General features: G+C 33.0%; 1 protein-coding gene across 6 annotated transcripts in view; it reads right to left on the reverse strand.

Annotated features, from left to right (window-relative positions):
• The window catches only part of LOC145259910 (sodium/calcium exchanger 2-like), a 323,080-nt gene that overhangs the window by 85,078 nt on the left and 215,446 nt on the right, over window positions 1–22,556 (reverse strand). For all 6 annotated transcript variants that reach the window (XM_080117847.1, XM_080117843.1, XM_080117844.1 and 3 more), the window contains exons 2-3: window positions 11,087–11,422; window positions 2,341–2,767 (exon numbers count right to left, since the gene is read on the reverse strand). In XM_080117847.1, coding sequence (XP_079973973.1) covers window positions 2,341–2,767; window positions 11,087–11,377 — 718 coding nt within the window. In that variant the 5' untranslated portion in view covers window positions 11,378–11,422. The remainder of the gene's footprint in view (window positions 1–2,340; window positions 2,768–11,086; window positions 11,423–22,556) is intronic.

Consider the following 22,556-nt stretch of genomic DNA (forward strand, 5'->3'; position numbering starts at 1 on the left):
CTAATGAGTTGACACTTATCAAGACCTAAAGCCACTTAAGGATAAAATTGAATTGATGAATAGTACGGATAAAGTTGAATTGATGAATAGTACAATAAGAGAATCGAAAATATAGAATGAACAAAATTAGATTACTTTAGAGGAGGTCTCTGCAAGTATTTGTTGACATTAGATTTGAAGACGACTATGTTGAAGTCTACAGGAAAGCATTATTGTGGCAATGTGTTTCACAATGTGAAGTTCTTGGAATTTACATGTGGTTCTTTTTCCCCACTCTCTATCTGTGCCTAAATCCAAACGTAGATTCCATGAGCAAAGCTTCTTTCTTAGAACTGCACGCCAGTGGAACTCTCTGCCGCTTGCCTGTTTCCCACCTGACTACAACTTGGACGTCTTCAAGTCCAACATAAACAAACTCCTGACAAACCGGCCCCTTAAGTAAGACACCCTATCAAAACCCCCAATACTAATGATTACTACAATATTATCTCATTGATTACTGTATACGCAATAACCCTTATCCCTGAGTGGCCTTCGGGCCTTGATAAGTGATGACCCCCATGTAAAAAAAAAGTACACGAAGGAACAAAGAAAAAGACTTTGTAGTAGTCAAGATTAGGGTGACGAGATTATACTAGAGTAGCTTATACACGCTAATATCGTAAAACATATTACTATTGTATTTTTTCAAAGGAATTGCTTATCTCAACGTTTGAAAGGGGAATATTTGTGTTGCATTTCTGTTGTGCTCAAAACAACGACGTATAACAATATAATATATCCTTATTGCCTATGACTACAAACAAACTGAATTAGTCAATCAAATTTCCTGATCTCAATTTGGGCTAGTTAATATAACGATTTTGGATGCCTACATATATACTTGTAACCACTCATTATGTGATTTTGCGTTCACTGACAATGTAGCTATGCCCATAGGGCGTTTATTTAACAAGGTATTCCCTTTACAGATTTTCTTCATCAATCACAACATAATTTTTTTCAAAGAGTTTTGTTTCCATATCAATCAGCTATGTTTTGTTTCTTGCAGCCAGGTTCATGTCGGTGTCAAGTAAGTTTTATTCCTGCCACCTGTCATTTTTGGTACACCAGACCTAATATTCAACACTCAAGTCTTTGGAGCATACAATCGAAGAGTTGGCACCCAAATATCATCAAACTTCTACAAGTCACTAAATGAATGAAACAAATAAAAAAAAAATCCTTGATCGGAAAACACCGTATTTCAACATATGACACAAAATATCATGGCTGACAAATCGGGCTACTTTTAAGTGAGCCAGTCTGTATAATGTATGTCTATATATAAAATATATCATTAATCATTTAAAAGAGTGATCACTTCAAGATACCAGTTCCCATAATTTTGAAATTTGGAAGTTACCATAAAAGTTACTCCCTGTAAAAGAAAAGGTATCTATCTTAGAAAAGGTATCTATCTTAGAAAAGGTATCTATCTCTCTTCTTTTCAGCCATGACTAAAATAGTAGGGTAAACTGAACACTAAAGCCTTGGTAGAGCAGCTAGACTGAGAAAAAGTAAAGGAAAACTGAAATAATACACTTATATGCTTATCCCAGCATCGGTTTTGGTCGTCTTGATTTCTCATTGCCATTGGATTTAAAGAATGTTGCATCAGGAGAGGTGATGTTGGAGATTGTGCAAACTATGCTTTACTATAAACTTCTTATGCAGGCACCCATTCATAGGGTATCCATTGTTTGTAGAGAAACAAGGAGGCCTATCATTTAGGAGTCCTAACATAATTTCTTCAGAAAATGTCATATTTCTATGAAATTTATAAAACTATCCTTGAAAGTTTCACAGATATTTGTAATATGAAATCTGTCTAAATAATGTTAATTTAATTATTATTCAAAAATATTTAGAGACATGCATAGATGAAGAGCATTGAAAGTTATACAAGCAAATAATTTGTTTCTCTATTCTTATTGGAAGAATAGCAATGTTCTTTCTGAAAATTGTAGAGCAGGTTCATTGATAAAATGTCATGAACAGAAAGATTTTTAAAAATCTAAAATTACATTGACAAATGTTAAGAACAAGAAAAAAGAGAATAAAGAAAAGAATAAAGAATAAAGAGACAGAATAAAAGAAAAAAGGAAAAGAAAAAGAAAAAAAAAGGAAAAGGAAAAGAAAAAAAGAGAAAATAAGACAAGAAAGAAAAAGAGAAAAGAAAAAAGAAAGAAAAGAAAGAAAAAGGAAAAGCAACAAAAAAAAAGAGAAAGAAAAAAACAAAAACAGAAAAAAATGCAGAAAAATAATAAAAATTAAAAGGAAATGCCTATTTTCACTTACCCATTTGAATTTCAAATATATCAGTTTTTGTTTTCTCCATGCAGCATTTTTTGTCCACCAAAAACGCAATGAGAATAAGCATCGGAAAGAACAAGAAGGTGACAATTGCTTCCCACAATTCCACTACGTTTGGAGAGACGGCCAAGAGGACAATACTCAACCAGACATAAGCAAAAATGCAAAAGAAGGATGTGATGCCAAATACACGCATACTTTTGATACGCCTCTCATCATCCTTTGGGATGGACATGATGCAGATAGCCGAGATGACAAACAAGTTAAAAGCGGCTGATCCGACGATGGTGGACGGCCCCAAGGCTCCGGCACAGAAATTGTTACCCAAAATTTCAATAATGGAGAGAAGAATCTCTGGAGCACTGGTGCCAAGAGCCAGTAAACTCAAATTGGCCACCGTGTCATTCCAAACCTGAAAAGAAACTAAGAGTTTTAGAAACAAGGCAGAATTTTTAAGTGACATTCTTTTACTGTAAGATAACAAAAGAGATAACTTATCACAATTTATTTTACTGGTAAATGTTAAAAGTCACGGTTAGAAAGGAATGCAAGAAATATTCTGTATAGGCATTAAAAATGGTTTTATGTTGTTGTTCTTTGTGATATATTTCTAAATGAGGAATCGTTTCCATTTAAAATCCAGTTGGTATTATGCACGTAAAATTGAGAAAAGCATGCTTGAAATGTGTCAACATTATGTTAATAACCCAATTCAAAACAAAATTTGAAACGCCGAATTTGACCTGGTATCATGTTTATCTAAAAATTAAACTTGAATTTTAATCCTAAACGATTCCTCATTTATTAGTAATAATATAAATCAATATTTCTTTGACCGCGACCTTTAACATCTATGCTTTTACCAGAAAGAAAGGAAGATGACTTGCATGAACTTATTTTTTAAACTTTTTTCACAAATTTATTGTACCTATTTACTATGCCTCCCCACGGGACAGAGTTAGACACCAGGGTCGTTTTTTAACGCGGAGAAAAGGTACAAAAATAAAAATTGTCTCAGTCGTGAAGGATTTCTCCTCCACCGAAAGAGAACAAGAAAATGAAGTGCAGCATCTGAAGAACAGATACTACACTTTGATCTTGACCAAACTTTTTAAACAACTAATTTTTATTTACAAAATATAATAAAATTTATTTATTTTGAAATGATAATGAAAACTTTTCATATTGCTAGTTACAGGAAAAATGGATTGTTTTTGTTTCTTCCAATATAAAAGTTGTTTTCCTTTAACTGGCCAATAAAATGTTTTCTTCATTTACATATGAAGACAAATTAAAAAATATATTATTTTTTTTTGTTGTTAGCTATACTGCACACTCACCACAAACTCAAATTCTTAAAATTTGAAAATCCTGTTTCCAGAAAACTTTAAATATTAACTTTATACACAATAATAACATAGAATTAAAATATTATTTACGGCAATTACTGGAGATTGGGTGCAAATCCAGAGTTCAACCTAATTGAAAAACAAAAATTACAGAAAATCTTTTATGATGTACATACCCATCACAGAACGAACAGACCCTATTCCAAAATCGCATAAATTAAGTAGTTTTTTTGTTTTTTTTAACTAAGGAAATCTAATTTTATGAGGAAGTGGGGTCGTTGTGTCATATTTAATAAAGATTATTACCCCTTAACAACATCTCAAGAAATAAGAGCTCAAAATCAGATTTGTAATGGCTTTGATATAGTATTAATCACTAAACATTGTAGACATTTCTATATAATAAAAACTACTCCATCAGTTTACATAATTTTTGGAATATGACAGTTTTGTTTCATAACAAGTACTTAAAGAATTTTTTGCATTTTTTTTTTTAAATTGGCTTGCATTCTGGACTTGCACGAGAGATTGTTATATAAAGAAGTGCCAAAAATGTCGATATAAACAAGGACCTTTTTTTTTTTACTTTAGGGTGACAAATTGTGATATCAAGGGAAGTAACTTATCTCAACTTATTAAAAAAAACTTTTTTTCAACAAATGATTTTTATTTCCAAAAAGAGCGAAGATTTTAATTTATTTGTTTTAAAAAGAAAATGAAGAAAACGTTATTTTTATGGCTAATTAAAAGAAAACAGCTTTTCTGTTGGGGGGAAAAAACAGCATTAAAATATCAAAACATTGCGTTCTAATAATATTGCATTTTTACTGTTTGTCTTTTCCTTTGATTCTTCCAATGAAAATTGTTTTCTTTTGATTAACCAATAAAAGTGTTTTCTTTGTTTCCGTTTCCAAATTTTTTTTTAATGTTTGTTGCTTTTGTAAATGGAAATCAACTGTTGATAAAAATCTAAAAGTAAATTCATATTTAAAAAAATAAATTTAGAAGAAATACAGAAAAAATATTTGTTAAAATCTATTACAACAAAAGAACCTAAAAAGTTTTTTAAAAAAAGTGGCTCATGCTCCACCACCAAGAATCGAAACCAAAACGTTTAGCTTACAATTCACTTTTTTCTTTGACGTTAATGCCTGAGCTATGAAGACATGTTTGCTGCAAGGCTAAAAATTAAAATATGAACCAATAGCTATTACGTTACGCATGCATATTCGTAATGCTGTCATTTGACCTTCACCTGGCAAATTCCATTTCTTTAAGTGTCACACTTTTGCACCGATTTTCCCGGCTAAAACCCAAATATAAAGTGTCATATGGATTCGAATACCCTTTATATTAAGTTTCATGTCTGTAGACCAAAAAATGACAGAGAAGTTAGGTAGGAAAATTTTTTTATACAAATATATATACGCATACATAAATATATAGAAAGAGGTTTGTGTTTACTATAACCTTTTTACTAAATATTACACAAGTATAAATCATGTAGAACATCTGCATGAATATAATTACACGTAGCAGTTAACTAAAGATGGTCATCCCATAAGAAAACCGAAAATCTAATAGGGAATTAGTTAAAATGAATGTTTAAAAGAATATGCAAATTAGCTAGATCTTTTGCAGGTGAATGCAATTCCACGGCCCATATATAACAAAGTTGTATTTTTTAAAATAAATAAACAGAAAAAAGGTTCGCCTTTTTTCTCCTGTTATCAAAGTGTAGTATCTGTTCCGGCGGATACTGCAATCAAAATTATATGTGGGGGCAACCCCACATATCAGACCATTGCTCTTGAGCAATCAGTTTTGGTCAATGTAGGGGAAACCCTTCATACCAATTGTCACTATCCAGTTTCCTCTTGGGAGAACTGGTCCCCTCCCCTCACTCTCCACATTAAAAAACGGCCTTGTGCCTGATTTGCTCAATGGGGAAGCAAATAAATAACTAAATAAATAGAAAACCTTTTTTTTAATATGAATATCAATACACAAAAACCAAATTTAAAGGAGTATATATATATATATATATATATATATATATATATATATATATATATATACTCCTTTAAATTTGTGTTTTTTTGTGTGTGTATATATATGACTTTATTGGTGGGTGCAAAAAGTTTCTATAAAACTCCTATCTGAATATTTGGTCTACAGAGTTGAAATTTGATATATAGGGTCTCTGGATCTATAGCACACTTTCGATTTTGTTTTTAACCAAAAAAAATTGCTGCTAAGGAATCAAAATCAAAAACAAAACAGTTGACCTTGGCAAGGTAAGTCGAATAAAACATTATTCCTGCTTTTACCTTTGAGCATGCACAACATTAAACATTCATAGGTCCAAAGTCGGTTAATTTTCAACCTTTTGTATCCATTTGTCGGTAGCTCGGATGATAGCAATGCTGATGAGATAAATGACAACTAAAGTTGGACCGCTAAACGTTCTTGTTTTGATTCTAGTGCATGGTATCAAAGACATATTTTTTTTAGAACTCTGGAAATGATAACTATATATATATTGGATAATAATCAATACAGAATTGGCTCTATAATAATTAATAAGAAATCTGCATGAATCAAAATATAATATTTATGCATATTTCATGACCGGGCAATCTACTAGTATATGTATATATATATATATATATATATATATATATATATATATATATATATATTGCCCACTCGTAAAATATGCTTAAATATGATATTTTAATTCATACAGATTTCATATTATAGGGCCAATACTCTATTATTTTGAAACCAAAACATAACTCTTGAGCTTTATTTATTACCGTTTGAGCTAACAACAGATGGATATCAGAACTTTGAAAATTAATTGACTTTATTGTATAAATGTATATTTGCACATATGTAGAAGTAACACGTTTAGTCGACTTACACCTGCTAAGTTCAATATTTGTTTCAATTTTGACCCCTTAATAGCTATTTTTACTGACTGAAAATCAAATGAAATTTGTTCCACATAGCCAAATCCCTTACATATTAAGTTTCAAGTCTGTAGACCAAAAATTGACAGAGGAGTTTGGTAGAAACCGTTTCCCCACACAGACCAACAGACAGACAAGGTCACTTATATATATGTATATAAGTTGAAGTTAAAAGTCGATCACGTAAGCTTGCACGCACAGATCATGATGTCATAATCATTAGATCACTATCACCGTCTTGACATTTAAAAATAAATGTTTAAATTTCAACAGTATGTCTCACAGTTAACGTTGGCTATGTAGGTTTGTTCCTTGCTAACGGAGTCAGAGATGGCTTAATTCGAATCTCCCGACCAGCGGTAATCATGAAACCCTGCACTGATGATTCCCGAAAGCTATACACATTAAAAAAATAATTATAGTAAAATATATATATATATATATATATATATATATATATATATAGTAAAACCCCGAGATACGGTATTAAAAATTCGTAGCAAAATACAGTACAATATATAATACACATGTATATAATTAAATAACATAAATAACACCATAAAGCGAGGTAAATACCATAATTAGGGACCAGAAAAACATTGTATTTCACATCGTAACCGGAAAAAATCGTATCCTGGGGTTGTTCTACTGTGTGTGTGTATATATATATATATATATATATATATATATATATATATATATATAGAGAGAGAGAGAGAGAGAGAAAGATGAAGTGAGAGAGAAAGAAAGAGAGAGCTAGTGTCCATAAGAAGTAGACAGCTTTGTATGTTTGTATATGATTCGTGAAAATCAAAAATGTAGTGACATAGACCCAGAAAATTTCATTCGCTAATTTTTTCGCTAAGGAACTATGTAATAATCGTTTCGATATTTACAAGAAAAGAATTCATGTATGGTTTTCTATATTTTCATATAAATATTATTTTCTCATAATTAAAAATAGTATATTGAGTTAAAGCCTATGAGATGCCTTTGTGAGATATTGGTTAGGCAATGCCGAAAAGTGTGCTGGTCGACGATTGTTTAGGATCATTATTAATATTTGTAAAAATACAATCTCAGAAATAATGTTATTATAGAGAAATAAACAGATAAAATTATTTATGTTAAAATGTTTAATAGAAAAGGATGTTAGAACTTAACAAAACATGTGACAAAGGTAGATCATTTGAGTTATGTTTTTGGTCACATGGAGTTAATGACGTAATGAGAAAGCTTGAAAGACATGCATCAGTTAGTCAAGTGTTGGGAATCAGAGAGAGCAGATGTAGTCAGACATTCATGGGCAGTAATGGCTCCGAGTAGGGAAAAATGTAAATAGTAAAAGTCTAGGACTAGCGTTGCAGCTTTCCAATGGGGGAAATATTTGGTAAATAAAGCTGCTGTAAATAAAGCTGCTGTAAATACCAGCATGACTTCGAATTGTATGAATATTCATTAGCAGTTTTTCCGAGGATCCGTCAAATCAAGACCAAAGATGGAGAAGGTATGTTTTCCCTTTGGCCAATGTAAAACCCCAGACTGTTATTTGTCCTTTAATGTTAGAATTGTTAAATATCCTGTTTAAACAATCACTAGACGATCAATAGGCACATTCATATTTAGACGATCAAATATATATACATGTCAACAAATACATCATATATACAAGTAAGCTGTTATGAACACTCGTTTATACATACTCCCCACCCCTCGAAAACAACACCTTATCTTACACATAGAAGAGCAGACATCCTTTATCTTTTTTCATACCAACCAAATTTCAATTTTTCCTCGGAAAATTCCTCCCACTTAAGCAATGAAAAAATATAACTTTTTCTTTTCTTCCATAAATATTCTTTGGTCTCAAACCAAATTATTTGAGATTTTCTAAGATCAGCTGAGAGATTACGTTTTGGAATTTTTGAGATGCTGTTTATCTTCCTCTCACGGCAGGATGATGTGACACAAGAGTCGGAAAGTGGAATTTAAAGAGCCAACGCCCTAGAGTAAAAACTGACTTGCAAAAGAAATGCTGGGCAGTCTTGTCAGAATTCTCCAATGAGGGCGTCTCAGGTGATTAGCATAAAACTAACCCATTCTCAAGGGGTGAAAATGCAAAGCCTTAGAATTTCACAGGACCAGAGATCATACCTCAGTCAACATGGAACAAACCATCTCAACAATGGCTGATGCTCTGTCCGCTTTGATGCTGAGAGGATGAGGATAGTAAATATGTATTGTTCAAAGTATTGTTTTTTGTATTATTTGGATTGTTCAGACTATTGTTCTCATCTTGATTGTTTTTTTTCACAACGTTTCGACCGATGTAACCTCCGACCATCTTCAGGTGCATTCACACTGGATGTTATTCGTGAATGGGGAAAAATGTTTGTTTTCTTTTTTTTTTTTTAACGAACATAGTCGTTAGAAAATAAAAACACAAAAAGCACCAAATCAGAACAGACCCAAATTAAAAAAAAACAAAAAAACTTGGCGCTATTTGTGTTTGGAATTTCTAACGACTATGTTTGTCGAAAAAAAAATAATCATTTTTCACAATTCACAGAAAAACATCTAATGTGATTGTCCCAGAAGACGATCGGAGGTTGCATCGGCCAAAACGTTGTGAGAAAAACAATCCAGATGAGAACAATAGTCTTAACAATAAAAAAATATAAATAATTATCAATCCTCATCGAAAAAAAAACATCATGCATTCAAATTATTGTTCCCAACTTTTCAACCGCAAGGACCATCGCGCCACAGAGAAAAGTAATAACTAATTCGAAATGACAGCCTTTTGGGGGTTGAAGGGTTAAAACTCAGTACAAGCAATGTTAAGAATACAATTATGAATTATTTAAGATTTGTACCGTTCATGACTGACAGAACGAGAGTAAGCTACCTTCATGAATTAGATAAAAGATTCCATTCTAAATTCTGTACAGAATCATGAGCTGGACAAGATGCACTAAAGAAAGTTGGAAGTTACAATGGCTGAAACGGTGTAAGAATAATATGTAATATGAGCACAGTAGTTGGAATAATCAAAATTATCTGAATTAATGGAGCGCATTTGTAAATACTAAAGTAGCCATTTCATCCAAAATTGATGAAGAATGGTGTACTTTTCAAACAAATCAGTCAAGCATTGAAGAAAGAAAAAGAAAGGTCCTGGATATGACCTTAAACTATATCCAGTGGTGAGGCCCCAGCTTGTGGGATTTGGGGAGTGTGGAGTCACCCTTTAATTGCCATTGCTCCCAGGTCCACTCTGACCCGGAGTGGTAGTACCTGTTAAGGTCCCAACTATGGGTTAAATAGAAACCGACTTGAAAACAACAAATATATTCTATTAAAAAATCTTTCTTCAAAATGTTTGGATTCGGCATTAAATAACCTGAAAAGGGTTGATATGCCATAAAACAAAAACAATAAACCAACCAAGAAAAAAAAGAAAAAAATAGGCTGCAATCATTTTTATATCATACTATAATTTACATTTAAGCAAAATATCCCTGGTCTCATGCAAGTACACTTTTTGTTAGTTGAGAATAACAGGAAACAGGGCTCAGTCGGAGTCAGCTTAATGTATACCTAGATGTCAGCTCGACCTCCTGTATCTCAGAAGTAGACGTAATGTCACATGGCTAAAAGAGAGTGGGGGTAAAAGAGAAGTAGGGAGTCAGATGTGTTGAAGAAAACCGCACCTGTCGAAAATAACTGTAGCTTGGAGTGCCTACCTCCACCGCCGGCAGAAGAGAAAGCAATTCTAACATCTGAATAAAAGGCCTTTTCTTTAAATTCGATACTTTCTTCATTTCTTTGTGCTGCTGCAAACATTAATTTCAGAGCCACAGTTGAGAAAGGAGTGAACGCCACAAGGTAGGATTTAATTATGCTGTTATAATTTGTGAGTGCATTGATAATACCCCATTTGTTTTATTTGGTTGTGAATTGCAAGACATATAACCTCTCCTAACTGGGGAGGTAATGTAACGCTCACAGTCTTCAGATTTTTTTTTACTTGAGAGTCACCACTTATCAAGGCCAGAAGGCCATTCGAAGATAAGGGTTAATGAAGCAGGGTGGTAGTGTAGTAATCGGTAATGGTGTAAATTGGGTAGAATTTGATTATGTAAGGGGACGTCTCAACAAGAACTTGTTTACATTGGATTTGAAGGCTACCATGTTGTATTCAACCAGGAAACAGACCAGCGGAACAGTGTTCCAAAGGCGAGCAAGTCTATAAGATTAATTTTTCTCTCCCCTATTTCCTCTTCTCCTAGTACTCAATATTCCATTTTCCTCTTTATTGTTATCTGGATGGACAAAAAGACAAATACACATCTTGTCGTTATGATTATAAGTTTAAAAATAAAATTAGAAAGAGGTTACACTTACTCTCACTTCCACCTCATAGAATCCACTGGGTTTCAGGTTGTCTGCAATTCGGATCTTCCTTGTTTTGCTTGTGATCCTTTCGATGGAACACATGAACGTATCAGCTATTATGGAGACTCCCAAGAAGCACCATAGCAGACCAAGAAGGTAAACAAACGCCCGGAATCCAACTGGCCAGGCATCCTCATTGATGATGGGCAAGATGATACCTGTACATCCTTCAGTATCATTTGAACTGACACAGTATGGGTTAAAGTTGGTGGGCGGTTGCTCTGTCACATTGGAAACCATTTTGAAGACAGGGACAACCCACCACTAAACTCAAGGTAGAGCTATCTGAAAAAAAAAGATAAAAATATAAATAAGTAAAAACTGATAGTACAAAATTAAATTTTTTTTTTAAAATACACATAAATAAAAAAAAAATGGAAAAAAAAGTTCATCATTTGTTGGAAAAATAACATCATATATATAAAAATATAAAAAAAAGAATAATTATTAATTATAATTATCAAGCCCCTTTAAGAATACTTAAGGATGGGAACTTTCTAGGAATCTTACAACTAAGAGGCAGTCAACTGCAACTTCACAACTTCCATCGTTCGAACACTTTGGATTGTCTAATGTCTGCACCTGAATTGTGTGTTTATTAGTTATTAATTTCCTTCATTCTCGTGAAAAATATTTGGTGGCTCAAGAATAAAAGCTTAACGAATGGAGTCAAAAATGGCTTTGTGGCTGGATTAAAATCTTTTGACTGGCAGGAAATGCCACCCCTACACTGATGATTCCGTAAGCATGAAAAACTAGTGTCTGTCGATATAAAAGAATAATTATATTTATGTATACTAGCAGGCCACACGGCATTGCCTGGTGTTAAAACCTGCTTGAGTATATTTAATTGATGCCGATTTCATATTTATTATTATAGAGTCAATACTAAATTCATTATTATATTGTACCCAATATATATGTAGTAGTGATTTCAAAAGTTAAAAAAATATATGACTTTGGTACCATCAGCTGGAATTAAAACCAAAACGTTTAGTTGTATAGAGGTATTTCTTACCATATGACCTAACGACACATGGATATCAAAATTAAAAATTAATGCAGTTTAACATATAATTGTATACTTGCACATATGTGGATGATACAAATTTTGTGCACAGACATCATATATATATACTAGCATGTTGACTCGATGTTGTCCTGGATTGAATGATGATCAACAAATGTTTCACCCTCCCATACTTTTATTGTTATCGAAATCAGAGAAAATCGTCCATTTTTTTCGATCAAATCGATTGATTGCCTGTTCTAGTTGGGAACGCCCACCTCCGTGGTATATAAGGAGGAAGCTCCACATACCTCCCTGCAGTGACTTAGTCCGCAATACAGTGTAATCTATATTGCACTGTAGAGAATCTACTGTTGATTTCATAAAATTATTTTTGTATAATGGCTTAAATTAAATTTTCAAATGCAAAACTCAAGTATCATTGTTAATTTTATGAAATAATTTTTACATAATCACTTGAATTAAAGTTAAAAGTACAAAAGTGAAGCATCATGGTTCAGTTCTGCTCTAAAAAGTAACATTCATTTTGAACGTGCTCCTGTCTTATGAAAGAATCTACAGTTGATATTATAGGGTGAGCTTTTCTGCTCATGCGGTAATAAACCTTCAAGTGCACTTGTGATATTAGATTGTATAAAAAGAAATCGGACTTTCTTTAATCAGATTGTTTTATTATCGATTTTCGATACTTATCGGAAGTATTCCAATATAAAACTTAAGAACACTTCCAGACACATCAAGTGCATTTGTGTGAAATATGAAAAAAAAAATCGACCCAGCCGTTTTTGAGTTCATAGAGAACGAACTCACACAGATATATATATATATATATATATATATATATATATATATATATATATATGGTGAGAATAATGGAAATAGTATTCCGACAAAATAGAGAAATAAAAATCTCATTCATCCAGAGGAAGTCTCGAAATAAAGACAAAACGTTGATGAACTCATAATTCGGTTTGTTCCTTTTTATTTCTCTCTCTCTCTCTCTCTATATATATATATATATATATATATATACACTAGCAGAACGCGTACCTGGCGTTGCCCAATGAACATATGACTCAAAAATAGAACAGATTAAGCACAGATTCTCTTGTTTATATATATAAGAGGCATAGATAGATAGATAGATAGATAGATAGATAGATAGAGAGAGAGAGAGAGAGAGAGAGATGGAGATACAATTACCTTTATTTCCAAACAAAGAGTAAACAAAAGTAATTAGTTTTGGCACACAAATCTTGATAGGTTCTAATTAACACAGGTGCACTATAACCTTTACAAATGTAAACGTAACCTAAGAAACTGCACTAAATGGCTTGAACAATAGATACATTAACACATTTTTTTTGTCTTTTTAACCTCTTTATATTTCTAAAGAATCAAGTTAAAGAAGTTGGACAACATAATGAAAACCCCCTATGAATTTTGAATCAATTTTAAAACACCTATAAAAATTGAAAAAAATTACCAAAATTGTTGCTTTCATTTATTTATTTTACACTTTTTCACCCCAAATAAGGCGTATTGCCACTTGGATATAAGGTGCTACTATTTCGGATCATGTCTAACAGAGGACTGTAGGGAGTTGAGCAGCGAGATGTTTTCTCCCATTACATTTAAACTTTTGTAGATTAGTACAGTCAGGGAAGCAGGAAAATTTGAGGGAATTCCAAAGTCTAACAGTTTGAGAGACACTGTTAGAGTAAAAGGCTTTCCAGCATCTAGGAACCTCAGTGAAAGGGTGGGATTTTGCTAATTGTCGGATTAGTCGAGAGTATATTGAGAGGGCAGAAGTGGTATGAATTCGTCAGAGCACATTCCATTAAAATACTTGTAAAACAGGTACAGCAATGTGACATCGCAGCGAGGGGACAAAGGTTGGAACCTATTAGATTTGAGATCCTATTTTGAACCTTGTGTCACGTTGTATACCTTTTTTTACTGGTGCTGTTACATTTTAACAGACCCAACACATTGTAGACTATCGAAAAGAAAACAGAAAAAAGAAAAAAAACTCAACGCAGTTTTTCTTTTTTAAGCAAAAGCCTTTATATCTGGTATTTTCAACAACACATTTTTCTAAATATTTTAAACAATTTATTTCTCCTTTTCCGACCACGAGTGAAGTTTCGTCCCTGTTGAGATGTCATCCACGTGTCTCGAAAACCACTCTTCCAAACACCTCTCATCTCCAAAGACGTCTCCAAACACACCTGAAACACGTGTTTCTCTGAACACCGGCCACGCTTCAAATACCACTCCTTCGAACACTGCTTCTTCGAACATGTGTCCTTTTTATCTCTGCTGTAGCGTCACGTCACACACTGGCTCGGTCATTTGCATACGGATGCTGCTGCTGCTGCTGCTGCTACTAACCCAGCATCAGCAACTCTTTACACTTGTCTAAGACTGAGAGACTAGTGATAGATAGATCGGCTCAAATGTGTCAAAAATATTCCATGCATGGGCGTATTGTGGCTTTGTAAAGATATAGGATACTTTCTGGTGCGAGTAATTTTCTAGCATGGTAGAGGGAGCCCACCTTCTTTGCAGTGGTCTTCTCAATATCCTCAATGTATTTATGGTTATTGTTTTCCTGAATTAATTAGCTGAATTTATTTTTTCTTTTTTTCAGATAGGGTACATTAGTAAGAAAAATAAAAACGACATGTTTATAAGATTTTCGAAGAGGGAAAATTGTTGGTGTCTAGACGACAGGTATTATATTAACGAAAGGTGCTGAGATGGTGGCCGTATTCAGCGGAATTGTCCAGTCCAGGAAATGATGATAGTCTATGAAAAAGAAGGGAAAACATTCCCTTCTACACAAAATTCTGGGAGAAAGCTAAAGCTATCTGATTAGATCGTAGAGCGCATTGTGAAGAAAGAGCACAAAACCGTGGTACTGAAAATTACAATAGAGCTTAACAATCAACTGAATAATCCCGTTCCAATAGATTTCATGGGAGAACTGCCATCAGAATACTAAACCTTGTCTATCGCTTTATTGCAGGACAATATTTTTTTTAATTTTGAAAATACTATGAAACACAGAGAACTGAAATTTGGTACACTGGGAGAGCATAACAAGGTGCCTTATTTCCCTGAGTTTTGTGAAATTTGAACAAATATGAAAGTTATACTAATAGTGTTGACCTGCAATAAAGCGATACACAGGATTTATTGTTTTCGATTATTTTCAATTTTTTTGTCCAATCCCTGTATCTTGCACTTCAGGCTGGGATCAAAATCTGGTATCTGGAGTTAAGCGCCAGGTTTGGATACCTCAAGAGTGCAGTTTTCTCTGACCTTGTGATTGATGCAAAACACCTGATAACTCACTAACCTACAATGCCATACAAACATTATAGACACCTCTAAGTTTCCTCACTTCAAAACGACCGCAGAAATGCTGATCATGTTTTCTTTAAATGTCACAAGTTGGAGCAATTCGTACAGGTACGTGACTAGAATACAGAGATATTGAACCTAATATAATCATATGAGACAAGAAGAAGAAAGAAGCAACCTTAGTAGAAGTTAATGTCCCTAATGATGCCGGGTTAAACAGAGCTGAGAGGGGAAAAGATAACAAAATAACAAGTTCTTATGCACAACATGAAAAGGAACTAGAATCTTAAGATCTCCATCATGCCAGTAATTATAGGAGCAATCTGCCCATCAAAAAGAATTTCCAAAACTATTTGGCAAATATACCCAGTGAACCAAGTGTATAAGAAATACAAACAATTGCACTTAAAAGGACGGTAAGAATCTTAAAAAGAGCTTTCAGTTAGAATTTATAAGATAGCAAGTGAATGTCTGATATCTGGTAGGATGCCCCATTCCCAGCTTGAACAAAATAAGAAAATTGAGAAAAAAATACTACATCAACAAGGTGACGGCTCACATAGATTCTGAATGGCCTCTGCTGCTAACCATAACTCATAATTGACAATATTGGGCCATTATGGGACAGGCATAAGCGAATGGTAGTTTTCATGATCTTGGATGTAAGCATGAATAATGGTGTGGGTGTCCGATATGAGGCAATCTCGAGGGGTTGAATCCTTCTCTGATCAGGATCTAATTTTCTTCAAGCTTCAGCTTAAAGTCAAGATCAGATGTAATAGAAAAAGATTACATTTCTCAGCATTTGAAAAGCTTGTGTGTACAAAAAAGAGTCAATTATGAGTATATGTTCCTTGTGTGAATATGGTGTATGGCTCATAGTCCTGTTGGACCTCAGCTGTCTGATTAGGTAAGTCATTTAGCTAGTTGAGTGAATTAGTTGCACCCCCGCTTTTTTTTTTTTTTTTTTTTTTTTTGGTAATAGAACTCTTATAAATTAAATTCACCTTGGAAGAGCACTGTCCACTTCTAAGCTTCATTATTCTCTTGCACATACATTCCACTCAGAGATTGCTTGTTTTCAGCTATAAACAAAGTAAAAACAGTAGGCGATCTATTCAGAGCTTAAAAAGTTACCTGGCTTCTTTTTTTTTTTACTACATAAAAATGGCGTTATCCATAAGCAGTGCTGGATCCAGCACAGAAAAAGCGAGGCTGATGACCGTTTCCCAAAACGAAAAAGACAAATAATGTGACTATCAATATTAAACTAAAAAAATGTAGATTCTAAATGTAACCTAATCGGAATATTCGGAAACCAAATTAGTGAATGGGAAGAGATGTCATTAAAAGAAAATTTTCTGTCATTTTTCTAGGAGTTATAAAAACAACACTGAAATTAGGTCAATCAGCTGATGATGGCCTTCTCGCTTTCTATTATATTAAGTAAATCAAATTCCAATGAGAGGGAGAGAGAAAGAGGTATTTTAAAAAGATGAAGGAGAGAGAGAGAGAGAAGGGGGAAGGTTTTTACGCTTTTAAAAATATAATTTAGCTATTCATGCCCCCCCCCCTCATCGGACAACACCGAATATCCCTGCTAGTAATTAGTTAAAGGTTATGCAAATTTTGAAACAACAGCCTCATCATCACTTTCTGTCGTCTAGGGATGTCATTGTTCATCTGAATGACTTTTACAACAGTTAATTTGGAACAGCATGAATTGTATAAACTTTGGGGTAAAAGAAAAGAAAAGACAAACAAAAGAAGAAAAAAGAGAAAACGTAAATTTAGAATTTGTTCTAGTTTTCTTTTTCCTTACCAATTTATTTATTTATTTTTTATTCACATCTTGTATTAGTATTATTTAACCCTTACGTGGATTTAATACTAGTAAAATAAGACGGCAAGTAAATGTTTTATTTCCATAAATGACTTTGACATTTTTCAGCTCCGAAATACCGACAAAAAAAAAATAAAATAAAATAAAATTAGATAAAAACATCAACAACACACACATATATATATATATATATATATATATATATATATATAATGAACTCATTTTTCCCCTCTGATTTTGACCTTAATAGGATTAAAAATCAAGACATTTCATGCAAATGTATTATGCCCAAACTGCAGCACAATATCTGAAGTGTGTTATAGGCCTATTACCTATCCACTTTCTTGATAATCGTAGATTCCTATATTTTTTCTGCTGAGAGTTCACTGCCAAAATCGGTTAAAATCAATGGAAGTAGTAAAATCTTTTCTCTCTAATAAATTCCACCTTCCCCCGCTACCACTTACACTGTTGCGGGATCATTCACAAGGGACAGTTATGAAGGAACACCGGTTTGGGTTTTCTTTACTTCGTAGTTGCCTAAAAAAACCTGGAATGGAATTTTAATGTTCCTTTTCGTTCTATCCTTTCTACTGGGTGAAACGCCCCATAGACTTAACCGAATCGGATGGTTATTTATACCATTTTTTTTCGCTTTATTTCATTTTGTAGTTGATTAAAAAAAACTGGAATGGAATTTGAAGGTTCCTTTTCGTTCTATGCTTTCTACTGGGTAAAACGCACCATGGACTTAACTGAATCAAATGGTTATTTATGCCATTATTATTTTATTTATTATTTTTTTTTTTTTTTTTTGCTTTTCGCTGTGTTTTTTGGTTTTTGGTTTTCCGAACACGTTCATCATTTTTTTCCCTGATTTTTGTTTTTTGTTTTTCCGATTTCTTTTTTAAAGAAGTTTTACGTTTATTCGCTGTTTTTTTTTTTTTGTTTTGGTTTCGCCGATTTTTTAAAGAAGTTTAACATCGTTTTTTTTTTTTTTTTAATATAAGGGTTATTACTTCGCTTATTCTTTACTTTAACTCCCCCCCCCTTACACACACACACCTCCAAACAATCGGGCAACGCCGGGTACCCTCGCTAGTATAGTAATAATATGTAATAATAGTGAGAAATATATATATGTGTGTGTGTGTGTGTGTTTTTAAAAAATTGACTTCACAAGATATGTTATTCTCAAATTAAACCGAAAACAAATAAACTGTGAATTAAAAACAAGTAAACTACAAATTAAAGAAGGTCAATGTTGACTTTAAAAAGTTCGAAACAGTACTGTATGTGGATGACTATATATATATATATATATATATATATATATATATATATATATATATATATTCCAAAGTTAATCAAATTTAAATTAGAAAATCATACAGAGTGGAACGATGAAATTTTCGCCTAGAAAAGACATGATTGCATTTCCGTTTGATGAAAACTGGGTTTCTTTTTTTCGTTGCAGACCATCTACTAGTTAAGCAATAGGTAGTAATATTGTACATGTAGAAAACAAAATAGGTCTAACTCTAGTGGATAAAGTTGTTGGTCAAAGTCAGTTTTAAAATCAGATTCTTCTGAATGTTGAAGGTTCAATTCTCAGTGCTAGCGGCACTAAAAAATACACTGCGATTTACCTAGAAATTTTTAAAAGCATAAAAAAGGACCCCACCCTCCTCCAAAAAAAAAAAAAAAAGGAAATTGCAGTTGCAAAATAAGCATCTGTTTTTTTGACTCATCTAATCGGTGAAACTCTGGCATTTAAATTCCTGAAAATCCTCGTTTCCACTCATATATAATCTAAACGCATTTTTTTTTTGTTAACATAAAAATAGAACATATTTTAAACGTGTACAATTTTAAATTAATACTTGATCATCAGATTTAAAAGTAAGCTTTTAGAATTTTCGTCCATACAAAATGGTTTAATGATTTGAAAAAAAGAAAAAAGGAGGATGGAAGACATTAGTTCAATTTTTATGAATCAATTTAAGCATGAATGAAAAAAGGCATATCAGTCTATCTTTATTATGAGAAAAGAAAGAGATACTTAATCTTAATATTAACTGATAATAATAAAGAAATTACAGAATTTCACTTTTAATACAGATACAAAATATCCTATTATTATTATTATTATTAGTAGTAGTAGCAGCAGCAGCATTAGCATTGTTATATGTAATAACTATTTTTAGTTTCCAGAGAGAGAGAGAGAGAGAGAGAGAGAGAGAGAGAGAGAGAGGGGGGGGGTAAAGTGAGAGAAAGGGATATAGTGGAGGGGAGAGGAGGTAGATATAGAAGGAATAGAGAGATCTAAAGAAGGAAAAAGTGAAGAAAGTTTTAAAAGAAAGGCGTTACACAGTTTTTAACTCTTATTTTGTTGTCCATATTCCCCGAGTAACGGCAGATAGTAGTGCTAGTATATAAATATTTACGAAGTTGTGTATTCTTCATGTTAAGTCCAATATCAACAATTACTTATGAAGTAATAAAATTTTGTCCACTCCATTCCTCGTTCTCAATCCTCTCATAATATTATTCATTATCTGACTCACAATCTCATTAATGCTTATTCTCGAGTGGCTTTCGGTCTTGATAACTCATTGGTATAAAAAAAAAACATTTTATATAATTTAGTTGAATAAAGTATCTTTTCCAAACCGAATATTTTCTTGCATTTTCAGATTTATTTAAATGAGTATGTCATAGATTTAGGACTGTCAGTTTTATCACTAATAATGATGCTGTCACATATTTATAATAGAAATCTGATCTGGTTGTCATTGTTATGTTTTAATTTATCAAAACCATAATCTTATCAATATTTTTATTCAACGTAGTAGTAGTAGTAAATAGCAGAACCCGTGAAAATTCCACAGTAGTTGAAAACATCATCACATAAGCAAATAATAGAATGTCCTCCAACGATAACATTCCTATGATCCGACCAGACCATGAATTAAAAAATAAATATTTTTGTAGATAAATATGGATAACTGCTTGAGATATACTATTAAAAAAATAGAAGTAAAACACTACCTGGTGACAAATAACATTATTATTTTGATCTGCACCGACCAGACACTGGCTGGCGATAACTAACTTATTATTGTAACTTACACCAGCAGAACACAGACTCGCTATAAATTACTTATTTATATTATGATCTGTACCCACCATACACTGGCTGGCAGTAAATAACTTATTAGTATTGTGATCTTTATCTACTATAGACTGGCTTGCAATAAATAATTTTGTATTGTGATCTGCACTCATCAGACACTGGCTGGCGATGAGTAAATTATAAGTATTGTGATCTGCACTCACCAGACATGGACTAGCTAGGAATAACTTATTAGTATTGTGACCTGCACTCATCACACACTCGCTGGTGATAAATAAGGAGTATTGTGATCTGCATCTACCATAAACTGGCTGGCAATTAGTAACTTTGTATTGTGATTTGTACCCACTAGACACAGGCATGCGATAAAATCATTGAGTATTCTGATCTGTACCCATCAGAGACTGGCTGGCAGTATTCCATTTTCATAAGAGAATTTAGTATAATAACGGTTGGCGCGATTTTGAATATTCTATTTTTATTTTAAAGTATGTTTACGAATACGCCAAAGCGGTCAAAGTGACAAACGTAATAGTATATAGATAATAGGATGAAGAATGACAACGACAGCAACAACAACGTATAGGCCTGATATAATGGTCAACAAGAAGGAAAAAACTGCCAACTCACAGACTTTGCCGTTCCAACAGTTCACAGGGTGAAAATCAAGTAGACATAAAAGCAAAACAAATATACAGAGTTTGCCAAAGAACTGAAAGGGATAAAGTCAATACAACTTAAGATGTGGTCATATCACTCAAGGATACGTCTTCGACAATCAACCCAACAGAAGGCAATTGTGGATTCTTTTGGTTCGGTCAGACCAGGCTATGATTCTGTTCAGTCTCAGGCTTTACCATCTTTTGAGAAGATACTAATTTATTGCTAATTGCCTTAGACGCCCCTACCGGGGAATTCCGTCAAGGTTATGCCACCATTTTTTTAGACAAGAGCATGTTAATCCTAGTGTGCTGGGTCTTTAACACCAGACCTTGTGTCTAACCATTTTTTAGATAAATAAAATACTGATAATTGTAGGAGCACTAAGAACAATCCTGAAGATCTTGAAAAAAGAAAACAAAACAAAACTGGGAGAAATTGAAGTCAAAGGTAAAACCGAGACTAAACAATGGATAGCAATGATGAAAACAGCTGAAATCTTACGGAAAATCCTCAAATGCGGAAACCAATCAATGTAAAATAACCAAACACATGGAAGTAAGATACAATAGAAATAAAAGAAATACACACACACACACACAACTGCCACCACATGAACCTTAGTTTATACCAAACAAAATAGTCATGAAGGTAAGGAGGATATAAACACAAAGGAGAGAACACTAACTAAACCTCCACTGAAAAAGAGCGGAGAGTACTGGTATCTTGGAGAGGCTTATTGGAATCCAAATCCCAGAGAACGTCAGTTTCGATAACACAAAATCATTTGCACATGTTATTGAAAGAGGTGAAGAGCACTGAAAATATGGTGAGACTTGGTGTCACTTAGAATCCAGAGAACACCACCAGTTATTACCAGTGAGCAATCACTGATGACGGCCTGTGTGAGAACTATGAATGAGTAAATAATAAATTAGTGACAGAGATTTGGTATGTGTCTATTACTATTTTTTAATGCTTAGTTCAGTTTCATATAGACTATTTAAGACTAATGCATTATCTTTCAATTCTCAATCCTATTCTGTTGTCATAAGACGATCTTTCCAGACATTACCTTATTTTTGAGAGGTGGCAGTGTAATATAAGTTCGTCTGTAGTAGTAATAATAATAATAATAATAATAATAATAATAATAATAATGCAAACTAACCCACAAATGAACCCCAAAACAGATACAATTGCATAGGAATCAGTCCACTGAGAATCATGCAAAAGTCTGCACTTTGAACATGTGGGCAAATGGTACAGACACAAACTAGAGGTAGTATTAGAAAATGGAAAGAACAAAATTTTCTGAGGCAAGGAGGTACAAAGAGACAAAATGTCTTCTGGATAACGCCATTGACTACAGCTAGTCTGT

The sequence above is a fragment of the Euprymna scolopes genome, chromosome 35 (assembly GCF_053919585.1).
Source record: "Euprymna scolopes isolate OS-2025 chromosome 35, ASM5391958v1, whole genome shotgun sequence".
NCBI classification, from domain to species: domain Eukaryota; kingdom Metazoa; phylum Mollusca; class Cephalopoda; order Sepiida; family Sepiolidae; genus Euprymna; species Euprymna scolopes.